At 42.1% G+C, this 16,117-nt stretch overlaps 1 protein-coding gene across 1 annotated transcript in view; it reads right to left on the reverse strand.

Moving 5' to 3' along the window:
• The window catches only part of KIF3A (kinesin family member 3A), a 70,326-nt gene extending 60,077 nt beyond the window's left edge, over positions 1–10,249 (reverse strand). The window contains 2 exon segments of the mRNA XM_047778601.1: positions 7,271–7,544; positions 10,088–10,249. Of these exon segments, the coding sequence (XP_047634557.1) occupies positions 7,271–7,544; positions 10,088–10,093 (280 nt within the window). The 5' untranslated portion in view covers positions 10,094–10,249.
• Positions 10,250–16,117: the final 5,868 nt, after the last annotated feature.

Below are 16,117 nucleotides of genomic sequence, written 5' to 3' on the forward strand. Positions count from 1 at the left end.
AATATTACAAAACTACAGGAATCAAGACAGTGTGGTACTGGTACAAAAACAGACATATAGACCAATGGAACAGAATAGAGAATCCAGAAATAAACTCAGACACCTACAGTCAATTAATCTTCAACAAAGAAGGCAAGAACATAAAATGGGAAAAAGACAAGTCTCTTCAGCAAGTCATACTGGCAAAACAGGACAGGTGCATGTAAATCAATGAAACTGGAACACACCCTCACATCATACACAAAAATAAACTCAAAATGGCTTAAAGACTTAAACATAAGACAAGACACCATCAAACTCCTAGAAAAGAACATAGGTAAAACATTCTCTGACATCAACCTTATGAATGTTTTTCTTAGGTCAGTGTCCCAAGGCAATAAAAATAAACCAGTGGGATCTAGTCAAACTTACAAGCTTTCGCAGAGCAAAGGAAACCATAAAAAACAAATAAACAAACAAACAAAAACTCAAAGACAACCTACAGAATGGGAGAAAATAGTTTCAAATGATGCAACCAACAAGGGCTTAATCTCCAAAACATATAAACAACTCATAAAACAAAACAGCAAAAAAACAAGTCCACTGAAAAATGGGAAGAAGGCCTGAAGAGACATTCCTCCAAAGAAAACATACAGATGGCCAAGAGGCACAAGAAAAAATATTCAATATCACTAATTATTAGAGAAATGAAAATCAAAACTACAAGGCAGTTACCACCTCACACAGGTCAGAATGGCCATCATTAGTAAGTCTACAAATAACAAATGCTGGAGAGGGGGTAGAAAAAAGGGAACCCTCCTACAACATTAGTGGGAATGTAAATTGGTACAATCACTATGGAAAGCAGTATAGAGGTACCTCAGAAAACTAAATTTAGAACTACCATATGATCCAGCAATCCCATTCCTGGGCATATATCTGGACAAAACTTCATTGAAAAAGATTCATGCACTCCTGTGTTCACTGCAGCACTATTCACAATAGCCAAGACATGGAAACAACCCAAATGTCCATCGAGAGATGAAAATGGATGAAGATGATACTTATATACAGTGGAACACTACTTAGCCATAAAAAAGAACAAAATGATGCCATTTGCAGCAACATGGATGGAACTAGAGATTCTCTACTTAAGTGAAGTCAGAAAGAGAAAGACAAATAGCATAAGATAGCACTCATATCTGTAATCTAATATACGGCATAGATAACCTATCTACAGAAAAGAAACAAACTCATGGACAGGGAGAACAGACTTGTGGTAGCCAAGGGGGAGGGAGTGGGATGGACTGGGAGTTTGGGGTTAGTAGCTGCAAACTACTGCATTTGGAGTGGATAAGCAATGAGATGCTGCTGTATACCACAGGGAACCATATCTAATCACTTGAGATGGAATATGATGGAGGATATTGTGAGAAAAAGAATGTGTGTATATATATATATGTATAACTGGGTCACTTTGCTGTACAGCAGAAATTGACAGAACACTGTAAATCAACTATAATAAAAAATTTTTAAATATATATATATATATATATATATATATATGGTGTCACTGAAAAGAGCAAAGGATTAGAGGTGTGACTCTAGGTCAAATCCACAGAATCTCACTACATTTAAATAAATAAAAAAATATCAATGTAATTGGCCACATTTTAAAAAAAAACTTTGAAAAATAATTTCTAAGTGCGAAAACACTGCACTTTGCAAAATTCAATACAATCCCCAAAAGAAATTCTCAGCATACTAGGAACAGAGGGGAACTTATTCTGATTAAAGGTATCTCCGGAAAAATCTACAGATAACATGGTACTGGTAAAAGCATGAATGCTTTCTCCCCAGGGTTAGGAACAATACAAAAATGTCCACTCTCACCACTTCTATTCAACACTGTACTGGAGCTTCTATTCTAGCTAGGATAAATTAGGTAACAAAAAGATCACAAAGAAAGAAGTTGTCCTATCTTTATTTTCAGACATGCTCTTGTAGGTAGAAAATCCTAGAGAATCAACCCATTAAAAAGCCTAATAAACTCAAAATGGATTAAAGACCTAAATGTAAGGCTGAATACTATAAAACTTTTAGAGGAAAACATAGGCAGAACACGCTTAGACATAAATCACAGCAATATCTTTTTGGATACACCTCACAGAGTAATGACAACAAAAACAGAAATAAACAAACAGGACCTAATTAAACTTAAAAGCTTCTACACAAAGGAAACCATAAACAAAATTTAAAAAATTACCCACAGAATGGGAGAAAATATTTGCAAACAAAGAAACTTATAAGGGATTAATCTCCGAAATATACAAACAGCTAATGCAGCTACATAAAAAAAAAAGCTCAATTGAAAAATGGGCAGAAGATCTAAATAGACATTTCTCCAAAGAAGACATACAGATGGCCAAAAAGCACATGAAAAGATGCTCAACATCACTAATTACTAGAGAAATGCAAATCAAAACTACAATGAGGTGCCACCTCACAGCAGTCAGAATGGCCCTCATCAAAAAGTCTACAAACAATAAATGCTGGACAGGGTGTGCAGAAAAGGGAATGCACCTACACTGTTGGTAAGAATATAAGGTAGTGTAGCCACTAATGGGAACAATATGGAGGTTCCCTAAAAAAATAAAAATAGAGCTATCATTTGATCTAGCAATCCCCCTCTGGGGCATATATCCAGAGAAAATCATAATTCAAAAAGATACATGCACAGCCACGACTTGCAAAGACACATGTACTCCGATGTTCACTGCAGCACTACTCACAACAGCCATGGACATGGAATCAACCAAAATGTCCAGTGACAGGGGAACGGACAAAGAAGATGTGGTACGTATATACAATGGAATATTACTCAACCATACAAAAGAACGAAATGATGCCATTTGCAGCAACATGATGGACACAGAAATTATCACACTAAGTGAAATAAGTCAGACAGAGAAAAAGAAATATAGAAGATCACTAATATGTGGAAACTAATTTTAAAAAAGAACTTATTCATAAAATAGAAACAGATTCAAAGATTTTGAAACCAAACTTAAGGTTACTCAAGAAGGAAATGTGGGAGGGAGGGATAAATTAGTTAGGATTAACATATACACACTACTATATATGAAATAGATAAGTAACAATGACCTAATATATAGCAGAGGGAAATTTACTCAATACTGTGTAATAACCTATATGGGAAAAGAATCTGAAAAGGAATGGGTATATGTATACTACAAAAAATTAAATAAAGTATTGTTTATTTAAAATAAATTAAATAGATAATCACCAATGACCTACTACTGTATAGCAAAAGGAACTCTACTTAATATTTCCTAAAGCCCATATGGGAAAGGAGTCTGAAAAAGAATGGATAGACATACAACTGAATCATTTGCTATACACCTGAACCTAATATGACACTGTAAATCAACTATACTCCAATAAAACTTTTTTAAAGCATACTGGAGATAAGAATCAAGTTTAGCAAAGTTGCAAGATACAGAGTCAATATACAAAAATCAATTGCAAAACATGAAATACTAGTTCACACCCACTAGGATGGCTATAATTAAAAAGAGAGATAATACGTTTTGGCAAAGATGTGGGGAAACTGAAAACCTCATACATTGCTGGTGGGAATGTAAAAACAGTGCAGCCACTGTGGAAAACAGTCTGACAATTAACCTTTTGACTCAGCAATTATATTCCTCAGTACCTAAGGAAACTGAAAATACATGTCCACATAAAAACATGAACAAAAATATTCATAGCAACATTATTCATAAAAGCCAAGAAATGGAAACCACATAAATGTTCATCAACTGACTAATGGATAAATAAAACAGAGTACATCCAGACAATGGAACATTATTTGGCCATAAAAAAGAATTAAGTACTGATACATGTTACAACATGGATGAACATCAAAAACATGCTAAGTAAAAGAAGCCAGACACAAAAGAGTACATGGCATGTGGTTTATTTATATGAAATGCCCAGAACAGGTAAACTCATATGCATAGAAAGTAAGTGCCTGCCAGGGTAGGAGGGAGCAAACTAGGAGTAATTGCTAATGGCTACAGAGTTTCTCTTTAGGATGATAAAACTGTTCTGGAAACAGGTAATGATGGTTATACAACATTGCGAATGTACAAAACCCCTGATTTTTATACTGTAAAGCGGTTAAAACAATGAATTTCACATTATTACATTTTATCTCAATTAAAAAAAACTAGGGAGTGCCTGTCGTGGCGCAGTGGAAGCGAATCCGACTGTGAACCATGTGGTTGCAGGTTCGATCCCTGGCCTTGCTCAGTGGGTTAAGGATCTGGCGTTGCCCTGAGCCGTGGCGTAGGCTGCAAACGTGGCTCAGACCCGGCATTGCTGTGGCTGTGGCGTAGGCCAGCAGCTATAGCTCTGATCAGACCCCTAGCCTGGGAAACTCCATATGCCATGCGTGTGGCCCTAAAAAGACCAAAGACAAAAAAATTTTTTTAATTAAAAAATTAAATTAAAAAAATTTTTTAAATAAAATAATCAGGGAGGTCTACTCAATGTTCTGTAATAACCTATATGGGAAAAAAGAATGGATATGTGTATATGTATAACTGATTCACTCTGTTGTATACCTGAAGCAAATACAATGTTATAAATCAACTATACCCCAATAAAATTAAAAAATAAATAATCAACTGCATTTCTATACTAACAATGCACAATTCCAAAAAGGGAATTATGAAAACAATTCTATCTACAATAGCATCAAAGAAAGACCTTAGGAATAAATTTATCAAAAGTAGAACAAAATTTATAAATTAAAAACTACAAAATATTGATGACAGAAATTAAACAGGACATAAACAGAGAAAAATATCATATTCATGACTGGAAGACTAAATATGGTCAGAGTAACAATTCAGTAAAATCCCTATCTAAATCCTAGTATTTTTTTCTTTAGGAAATTAACAGGATATTCCTAAAATTTATATGAAAATGCATATTTTAGATTTAGAAAAGCCAAAACAACCTTGAAAAAGAACTAACAAAATTAGACAACATATACTACCTAATTTCAAAATATTCAAGAAAGCTGTAATAATTAAAACAGCAGAGGAGTTCCTGTCATGGCTCAGTGGAAACAAATCTGACTAGCATCCATGAGGACACATGTTCAATCCCTGGCTTCACTCAGTGGGCTAAGGATCCAGTGTCACCATGAGCTGTGGTACAGGTCCCAGACATGGCTTGAATCTGGTGTTGCTGTGGTGTAGGCCAGCGACTGCAGCTTCAACTTGACCCCTAGCTTGGGAACCTCCATATGCCATGGGTACAGCCCTAAAAAAAAAAAAAAAAAAAAAACACCATAGACATGGAGGAATTCCTTTGTGTCACAGTGGGTTAAGGATCTGGCACTGTCACTGCAGTGGCTTGGGTCACTGCTGTGGCTGCATGAGTTTGATCCCTGGCCCCAAAACTTCCACATGCCAGCCAAAAAGAAAAAACAAGAACAAAAAACCCCCGCACAGACCTGGAAAAGAACAGGCAATCCAGAAATAAGCCTACATATTTGTGGTCGGTGGAACGTTGACAAAAGCACCAAGTTAATTCAATAGGGAAAGACTAGCCTTCTCAACCAACGGTGCACAAACAACTGGATATCCACAGGCAAAAAGGAAATAAGAGGAGGAGGGGAGAAATCAGACCCTCATCTCACACCTTGTATAAAAATGAACTCAAAATAGATCACAGACTTAAATGTAAGACCTAAAATGTTTACAACTTCTAGATAAAAACATAGGAGAAAATCTTTGTGGACTTGGGTTTGGCAAAAATTTCTTAGCTATGTCACCAAAAGCATGTGACAAAAGAAAAAAATTGACAGCTGGACTTAATCAAAACATAAACTTTTCAAAAAAACACCATTAAGAAAATGAAAAGACAAGCCACAGACTGGGAGAAAATATTTTCAAAACACATATCTGATCATGGATATGAATCTAGAATGTATATAAAGAGTATGATTCAATAAGAACACGGGAAATCTTGGAGTTCCTGTCACGGCACAGGGGAAACGAATCCAACTAGGAACCATGAGGTGGTGGGTTTGATCCCTGCCCTTGCTCAGTGGGTTAAGGATCCGGCGTTGCCATGAGCTGTGATGTAGGTCGCAGACGTGGCTCGGATCCGGCATTGCTGTGGCTGTGGAGTAGGTCAGCAGCTGTAGCTCTGATAAGATCTCTAGCCTGGGAAACTCCATATGCCGCAGGTGCAGCCCTAAAAAGACAAAAAAAAAAAAAAAAAAAGAACACACGAAATCAAATTATAAAATGGGTAAAATATGTTAAGAGATATTTTACCAAGAAGATAGACAAATGTTCAATCAGTACACAAATAAATGTTCAACGTTGTTAATCATTTGGGAAATACAAGTTAAAACAATGAGATACTACTACAGATCCTCTAGAATAGCTCTAATTAAAAAGACTAATAGTCTAAATACTGGTGAGAATGTGAAGAGACTAGAAAGCTCACACCATGTTGCTGGGAATAACAGTACAGTCACCACTTAGGAAAAAAGTTTTAGTTTTTTCACAAGAAAAACATATATTAAAGGTAAGACCTAGCAATTCCACTCCTAGGCATCTGCCCAAGAGAAACTTTGAAACATATCAGCAAAAAGACTTTAAAAGGATGTTCATAACAGTATTATTTTTCATAGTCACAAAACTAGATCATTCAAATTCCCATCAAAGATCATAAAAGATGGCAGAGTCACAGAACAGACTACAACTCAACAATAAAAGGGAACAAACAACTGATACATGCAACAACATGGGTGACCCTCAAAAATATTACACCAAGTCTAAGGAAACAAAGATAAAATGGCCTATCATTTGATTTACAGAAAAAAATGTTTTGGCCACCCCCCAGACATGTGGAAGTTCCTGAGCCCGGGGTCAACTTGAGCTGCAGTTGTGACCTTGGCCACAGCTGCTGCAATGCCAGATTCTTAACCCACTTTGCCACAAAGGAATGTCCGATTCATATGAAAGGCAAAACTAGACAGAACACAGGTCAATGACTGCCTGGATGTGGGACTGCAAACGGACATAAAAGAAATTTGGGGGTGATAAAACTAGATTGTGGGGATGGTTTCACAACTGTATGTATTTACTACAAGTCATCACACTGTACAATTTGATTGTACAATTACAAAGGGTGAATTCACTGGGAAATGTAAATAGCTGATAAAGTTGTTTAAAGTACTCACCATTGTAGCCTTCAAGAACAGAATCAATAATAGGTCTAGCAGTTAAATTATAAACATCTAGTTGTTTACTCTCTGGTCCAAAAACAGTATCAAAAGTAAATGTCTTTGGAGGTTCGTTGGAAGAATCAGTCTTATGTACAGTGATAGTCCCCCTCATCTCATCCACACTGACGGCCTGTTTGTAGCACATTGATTTCTCTCTCTCATTGAGGGGGCGGCACCTCACAACCACTTTCACATTATCGCAGCTTTCCGGCTTCTCCGATTTATTGATCTGGTGGAGAAAATATTTACAAATGACAAAAATGATATTTACTTTTACCTTCAGAAGATTAAATTTAAAATTTGAAAAAGGATGCTTTGCTATCTCAGTGCCTTGCACACATTAAAGCACTCCATAAATAACTGTTAAAAGCAATTAAAGAATTACAGATATACAGGAAAAAAGCTTACTAAAAGATATAAAAATAGTTTCTTTTACAATATAAATGAGGGGAGAGGAAATGTAATTTATAGTTCATGCAATTTAGGCAGAAAATGAGCGAGTATATCAGAGACTTCTTTCTGCACAGAAGTCCCTGACTTCCTGAGTCTCCAGCCTGTAGGAAAACACATGTGAACATGGTTAATAACTTTAATCAAGAACATGGTAGTAGGTCCTCTGTTCTCCTGAGATTGTGTTTTATTTTCTATATTAGCAACAAATTTTAATTAGATAATGTATCCATATATAGTCTACCTTCTCTATAGAAGACAAGTAAAAGAAAAGACTGGAGGAGAAAAATGTTTTATCTTGATTCTAACCTTGTGAACATTTGTATATATAAAGTTTCAATTTTTGAAATTTTATGATTAAGTATCTATATTAAAATACTAAGGAAGTTCACCACTTCCATTAAACAAGTAGTAAATTCCTAATGTCTCAAATTCTCTCCTAAGCATTAGAGAAAAAAATACGAGCTACTGTTCTTGACAAGGAACAGATGATACCAATTCAACACACCTATCTCCATGTCTACTTTCACCACCTTCATCTAGGTCATCATTATCTCACCTGGAATTATCAGAGACTCCAAACTGTCCTCGTGCACCTAATTAGATCCCCCTACAGTTTGTTCTCCACATGGCAGTCGGCATCAACACAAGCCTAATTATGTCACTCCCCTACTTGAAACTCTTCAATGGTTTTCCCACAGATCTTAGGAAAAAAACTGAAATCCTGAAGGTGGTCTGTAAGGTCTGGCTCTGGCCCTTGTCTACCTCTCCAGCCCTATTTCACGAGTTACCCTGCTTGGCTTTCTTAGCCTCAGCCACATCGGGTTTCTTTTAGGCCTTTTCTTGTCACCATGCTCCTTCTTATCACACACCTATGTGCTGTTCCTTCCGCCTAGAACATTCTCCACCCGCCCCTTCACTTACCCTGCAAATCTCAGCTCAATAGCCCCTTCACCTTACTACTGCGTCAAATCCTTGTATAGGCCCTGAGAGCGTACTTCTCTCTTCTTCCTCTACAGTTGTTACAATTCTCTCTCTCTCCCCCCTCCCCTTTTCTCTTTATTTGATTAATGTGTGTCTATCTAAACCATAGGTTCCAAAGAGGAAATCAAGGGGCCACACTCAACCCACAAATGTCTTTTGCTTGGCTCAATTGAATTAGCCGCTACAATTTAAAAATTGAGAAATTTCACAAAAGTCACAATTTCTAGATTCTCTTGAAAAAAAAAACAGATGATCTGACATCTGTAGGTCAGTGTTCCCACATGGCAGTACTTTACAATTCACCAGAATCTACTCCTATCTACAGTATGCCACGCAATCACGTCACTCATTACTGTTAAGTGTCTTGTCTCTGTAAATACGTATGGTTTTCACCTCTGCTCAACAAGGTACGTGTCTACAACTGCAAGCACCTGGTTGGTTTTGCTCACTATTGTATCGCTATTGCCTAGCATGTGGCTGATGCCCAATATCTGCTGAATGAATTGATAAATAGAAAGCAAGGACAAGGAACAAATATTAAGCATTTAACGCTAAATGTCAAGCACTGTCCTTCAAGTCTCCTGCGCAGTAGCTTATTTCCTCCAGATAACAACCCCGTGAGGAAAAGTTTAATTATGTGGGAACGAAGGGCCCACAAGGATTAAATAATTGCCCAAGGCCTCGTAACCAGTAAACTGGCCACAGCTCAAGTGTTCTCCATGACCCTATACTAGACTTACACGACGACCCCTTATCAAATGCAAGATAACAATCTGTGAAATCCTACGAGACAAACATAGCACCCCCCCCACCCCCCTCACACACAAAGACACCTACGGGTTACATTCTGCACTGTAAGCTAGAGCGCCACGAGAGGAATGACAGGTCGATTCAGGAGCCTGGAGTAGGGGAGGAAGCCCGTGCTTTGACGCCTTCCAGAGCTTGGCTCCGGAGCGCAGATACCCCGCGAGGTGAGAGGCATCCAAAGTCGACCCTCGGCGGCAGCTCCTAGACGCCCTACCCAACGGGCTGGGCTGGGAGCTAGAGCGCATCCTCTGGCACAGCGCCTTCATGTTAAACAGGGCAGGCCTTGCGGGATGCAGCAGCGACGAAGGCGGAAAGGCCGGCCCCGGGCCCCTCCCAAGGTCGGGCAGACCCCCCAACAGGCCCAGGCCCATCCGCCGGGCTCCCCAAATGCTCGGCCGGCCGGGCCTGCCAGGTCCCGTCCCGCCCCACCCCGGCCGCCCTTCGGCTCCGCGCCTCCATGGCAACGGCCGCGCCACCCTGCCAGGCCGCTGGGATGAGGAGGAACCCCAGCGGCTGTGAGACTCTCCTCACCGGCATCGTGGCTTCCTCCCGTGCCCGGCGGACGTCCCCGCCCGGGGTGCAGTCCAACGACGCCGGGTTCGCGGGAGAGGCGAGTCAGAGAATACCGAAACACCTCCTGGGCGCTCCCGAGACTGCGGCTCCTGAGGCGAGAGCGCGCGCTACGCAGGCGCATTCCGATCTCGCCCCGCCCCATCCCCTGGCCTCAGGTTTCTTCTTGCATTACGCCTGCGCGGAGACTTTCGGAGTCCGTCTCCTAGGACGCCAGGCTGAAGCCGCGCCTGCGCAATGCTTCCATTCCGCTGTGCTGGAACCGTGGCCCACTTTGGGGTGGGGATGGATACCAGGCTACCACCGAAGGGGAGGAGGAGGCACTCCTAGATCCGCATCTTCTATCTTCTAGCGTTTGCGGTACTCCAAATATTAACAACAAGAATAGCAATTGTATAGTGTGTCCTATCCGAAGAGTCAAAAACTAGACAGACATTACTGCGCTTGATGGCTGACCTGTTTATGATCTGTCTCACCCTTAGGTGAGGACCTGAGCGGCTCTGTCGGTATTCTCACAATTACCTCCAGAGCCTAGAATAAGCAAAACGTGGGTTTTCAATACATATTTGTGAAATTAAAAAAGAATAATCTATCCTCTTTCCTGTCCGAACCTCTCCTCTGAATACAATTCCACTTGGATGTGTAATAGGCACTTCAAATTTGTAGTGTCCAAAATTGAAACGTTGATTCCTGCCTCCTATTCCCTACTAGTACCCATCCCACCCCCGTCAAACGTTATTGTAAATAAAGTCGTTTATTTTAAAGGTTCATCACAATAAATGTGAGCTCAATTCTGACAAGTGATCTGGTCAAAACAGTCTTTTTTCTCTCATACACAATATCCAATCTTTCTATAGAGCTAGCTATCTTCAAAGTGGAACCAGAATCTGATTACTTCTACCACACCAACGCTCACCTGCATTACTACTAAACAGCTCAGAACTGGTTTTCTTGTCCCTGCTAGTCTTTTTCTTTCTTTTTTTTTTTTTTTTTTTTTTGCTTTTTAGGGCCGCACCCACGGCATATGGAGTTTCCCAGGGCTAGGGGGTCCAATTCGGGCTGTAGCTGCTGGCCCACGCCATAGCCACAGCAACGTGGGATCTGAGTCACGTCTGAGACCTACCCCACAGCTCAGGGCAACGCCAGATCCTTAGCCCACTGAGAGAGGCCAGGGATCAAACCGCAACCCCATCCTAGTCAGATTCTTTTCTGCTGTGCCACGATGGGAACTCCCATGCTAGTCTACTTTCAACATGAATCAGACACTGTGTTTTCTCAGTTCAGAACCTATCCATGATTTCACCTGAGAGAAATAAAAGTCAAAGGCCCTCTTCCTGCTTCCTGCAATCATCCTTACTCAGTATTGCAAGCTATCCTCCTTGCACCAGCTCCACCTGGCCTTTAGCCCCAGCCTTCTTATCGCTTCACCCTACTTTATATTTCTCCATAGTAGTTATAACTATCTGATATACCATATATAACATTTACATACACACAGCTTTATTAAGATATAATCATGTCATACAATTCACCAATTTTAATTGTACAATTCAATGATTTTTACTATTTGTAGAGTTGTGCAATCATAACCACAATCAATTTTAAACATTTTCATCATCCCAAAAAGAAACACTATACTAACAGTCATCACCCCTTCTTCCCACCTGTACGCCAGCCCTAGACAACCACCAATCTACTTTCTATTTCTACAGATTTGCTTATTCTGGACATTTCATGTAAGTGGAATTATATATGACCTTTTGTAAAATGACTTCTATCACTTAGAATAATGTTAAGGTTCATTCCTATTATAGCACGTATCAGTAATCCTTTTTTTTTTGTCTTTTCATCTTTTCTTGGGCCGCACCCCCCCCCCCGCCCCGGGCATATGGAGGTTCCCAGGCTAGGGGTCCAATCGGAGCTGGAGCCACAGCAATGCGGGATCTGAGCCACGTGTGCGACCTACAGCACAGCTCACGGCAACGCTGGATCCTTAACCTACTGAGAGAAGCCAGGGATTGAACCCACAGCCTCTTGGTTCCCAGTCGGATTTGTTAACCACTGAGCCATGACGGGAACTCCAGCAATCCTTTTCATTTTATGGCTGAATAATATTCCATTGTATGGATATGCCATATTTTTGTCCATTTGTCAATTGATGGACGTTTGGCTACTTTTTGGCTACTGTAGATCATGCTGCTACAAGTTTTTGCGTGAACATGTTTCGTTTTCCTTGGGTATATACTACAAGAGGAATTTCCACATCATTTGGTAACTCTAATATTTAATATTGTGAGGTGCTGCAAAGTTGTCTTCCATAGTGGCTGCACCACCAGCAATGTATGAGGTTTACAATTTCTTCACCTCCTCACAACACCTGGTAGTGTTGTATTCAAGCTTTTCTTATTACAGCCATCCTACTTGTGTAAAATAGTATCTCCTTGTGGTTTTGACTTAACTTCCTTGATGACGAATGATGCTGGATGTCATTTCATGCGCTTATTGATCATTTGAATATCTTCTTCAGAGAAACCCTTTGCCCTTTTCATCCGTCTTTTCATGAAGTTGGAAGAATTATTTATATATATTCAAAATACAAGTCTCTTTCAGATACGTTATATATTTTTTTTTCTCTCATGTGTATTGTCTTTTTAATTTCTGGATGGTGTTCTTTGAAGCTCAAAGTTTTTCAATTTTCATCAAATTCGATTTATACATTTTTTTCTTTTGTTGTACTTTTGGGGCATACTTAAGAAACCACGTCCCAACCCAAGACATGAAGATTTATTCTCTCAGGAGTTTTATTGTTTTAACTCTTACATTTAGATCTATGATCTATTTTGAGTTCTTTTTGTATATGATATGATTTAGTGATCCAGCTTCATTCTTCTGCAGTATGAATATTCATCTGTCCCATCACCATTTGCTGAAAAGCCTGTTCTTTCCCCCACTATTGTGGCATCTTTGTCAAATATTAATTGGTCATAAACATGAGAGTTGATTTATAGACTCTCAATTCAATTCCGTGGATCTATATGTCTATTAAATACTAGACTGTCTTGATTACTCTAGGCTTGTAGTAAGTTTTGAAATCGGATAATGTGAAGACTCTATTCAACTTTTTAAGATTGTTTCGGCCATGGTGAATTCCTTGCAGGTTCATAGAAATTTTAGAAATACCCTGTCAATTTCTGCAAAAAGACATCTGCAAACTTAACAGGGATTATGATGAATTTATAGATCAATTCGGGAAGTATTTCCATTTTAACAATTTAAATCTTCTGGTTCATGAACACAGGATGTCTCTCCATTTCTTTAGGTCTTTAACTTCTTTCAGTGATAACTTTTCAACATAGAGGTATGCCCCCAAGGGAGTTCCCATTGTGCCTCAGTGGTTAACGAACCCTGAGGTTGCAGGTTCGATCCCTGGCCTTGCTCAGTGGGTTAAGGATCCTGCTTTTCCTTGAGCTGTGGTGTAGGTTGCAGGCACGGCTGGGACCCCGAGTTGCTGGGGCTCTGGTGTAGGCTGGCAGCTACAGCTCCGATTGGACCCCTAGCCTGGGAACTTCCATATGCTGCGGGAGCAGCCCAAGAAATGGCAAAAAGACAAAAAAAAAAAAAAAGTATGCCCCCAAGGGTAACCACTATCCTTCCTCTAACATTATAGATTCATTTGTATACTTTATATAAATGAAATCATACAGTATGAACTCTTTATCTGTCTCCCTACATTCAATATGATGTTTGTGAGAGTCTTCCTTATTGGGTACAGCAGCTCATTCTTTTTCAGGGCAGTGTAGTGTTCCGTTGTATGAATGTACCACAATTTGTTTAGCCCATTCAACTGTTGACAGATGTTTGGGTTGTATCCAGTTGGCGGCTATTACAAATAGCGCTGCTGGGAACATCATGTGGGTGTCTTTTGGTGGATCCAAGTGCTTTTCTGTTGGGCATATACTTAGAAGTGGAATTGCTGGGATTTCCATATATTCTACTCATATTTATTGCCTTTTTCCTGACCAGAACGTACGTTCCTCGGCTATTTTATTCACCGTTACGGTCGTAGCACCTAACACGTTGCAGGGCTTCAATAAATAACCTTCCTCAGAACCAGCATTGGTACCAGCTGCCCCATCCTGGGCAGGCTTTGGGCGTTCAGTGGGTTCGCATAAGGTGGGAGGAAGAGCAGAGAGGATCCTTCACCCACCTGCGCGTTCTCTGTCCCACCCGCCTCCCAAGTCCCTGTCCCTCATCTGGCGAGCAAATGGCTAGGAGGGGCTGGCCCCACGCGCCGGGACACCTCTGGACCCAGGGCGGGGGGGTGGGGTGGGGCCTCCGAGCCCGCCCTGCCCCGCCCGGGGGCCGCCCCAGCTGCAATTCCCAGGCGCCGGGTTAGAAAAAGCCGGGCTAAACTCGGATGCAGACCCAGGATGCTGCGCTGCCATGGCCTCCCGCCCGCGCCCCCGGCCGCAGCCCTCGGCCCTCGGAGGTAAGAACCGTCCCGCGTCCAGCTGAACTGGTCCTTCGCTGGATTCTCTCGCCGGCCCTGTGGACCGCCTCTCTCCCCCGGAGGAGACTCAGGACCTTGCCGGGGGAGTGCCTGTGCGGGGCCGCCCGGCTCCCCGCGCCGGTTCCGCCCGCTGCACGCCCCACCCCCGCCCCCGACGCCGCTGTGGGGCCGCCGCCGCCGCCGCCTCCCCCGCCGCCCCCGCCGCCCCCAGTCCCGAGCCAGCCCTATCTGGTGCCAAGCGACTGGGGAGGCGTCGTGGACGAGCGCCAGCTGGATGCCCACCTGACGCAGGCCCTGGGTCGCGAGGCGCGCCTGTGGCAGGGCGGCCAAATCCAGGTACCGGTCCCCGCGCCGGGCCTTCCTGGGAGCGTGTTCATCCCCGTCCTCACGCGCACACGGTTCGCGGCGGGGCTCCACTTGCACCCGCGCTCAGGTGAGCAGCGCCCTGGAGCGCGCACCTTTCCCAGGTGCGTCCCCTCGCACCAAGCAAGAGGCGGGATTCGCTGACTTCTCCCACTGAGAGGGTGCTTCGGAAAAGGGCTTCTTTGAGTTGGGGAACTCTTCGTAGGACCCACAACGGGCGCGGGAAGAAGATCTGAATGGGGGAGCCGCTGGGCAAGAGGGGCTCTTTACTGACCGAGATTGGAAGTTGAGGGGGCTTCTCACCGCCTTTCTGATCATCTTAAGCAGACGGTCCAGCCCCTGGTGGACAGAGACCGGCCACTAGTGACCGTCCCTCCCCTCTCCCACCTCCTCTTTCCAGCAGGTGGAGATGTGCAAAGCCTTCGAGGGAGTCGTGTTGTGGCTCCTGAGAGTTGAGAATATCTTTGGCTTCTCCCAGACCACTTTAACCTGGCTCTCACTATCTTCAGCCGCTTCATACTTTCAGTAAAGGTTAGGAGGTCTCTGATGGATGGTGACAGGTGTTGGGGGGTGGAAAGGGAACTCTGTTCCCCATTGCTGCCTGAGAGGAGATTCATGCCAGATGTCCACACTGAGCCTCATACGCTAAGTAAATTGTTCCAACTGGAATTGGAGCCCCTCCACCTCCTACCACTCTGCCCCGTCTTGCTCAGTATTTGGGTCCATTAGGGGTTGACTTGGGGAGCCTAAGAGGACCTAGTGGGGAAAGGACTCCCTGTATGATGATGTTGGGTGTGCTTGTCTGGACCCATCCACAGCAGCCTCAGGCCAGGATGAGACTGTGTGTTCCCTAAAATGCTGCCCTATTTCCCACCTCCAGACAGTCCTCTGATAGACGACTGCTGGCTAGTGAGTCATTTGTGGTTCTGAAACCAGGAGGTTTTCACTGATCATGTCTGAAAATGAAACTAACTTCCATGTGGATAAATACAGTCTGCCTTTTAATTTAAAAAGGAAAAACTTGATTTCTTTACTTAAAAAAAAAAAAGAGATACTTTACAGTTCATCTCTGGCATTCGTATTCTGCTCAAGTGTGTTTCTTCCCCCACTGCAGGTAA

Source organism: Phacochoerus africanus, chromosome 4 (assembly GCF_016906955.1).
Source record: "Phacochoerus africanus isolate WHEZ1 chromosome 4, ROS_Pafr_v1, whole genome shotgun sequence".
Taxonomy (NCBI): Eukaryota; Metazoa; Chordata; class Mammalia; order Artiodactyla; family Suidae; genus Phacochoerus; species Phacochoerus africanus.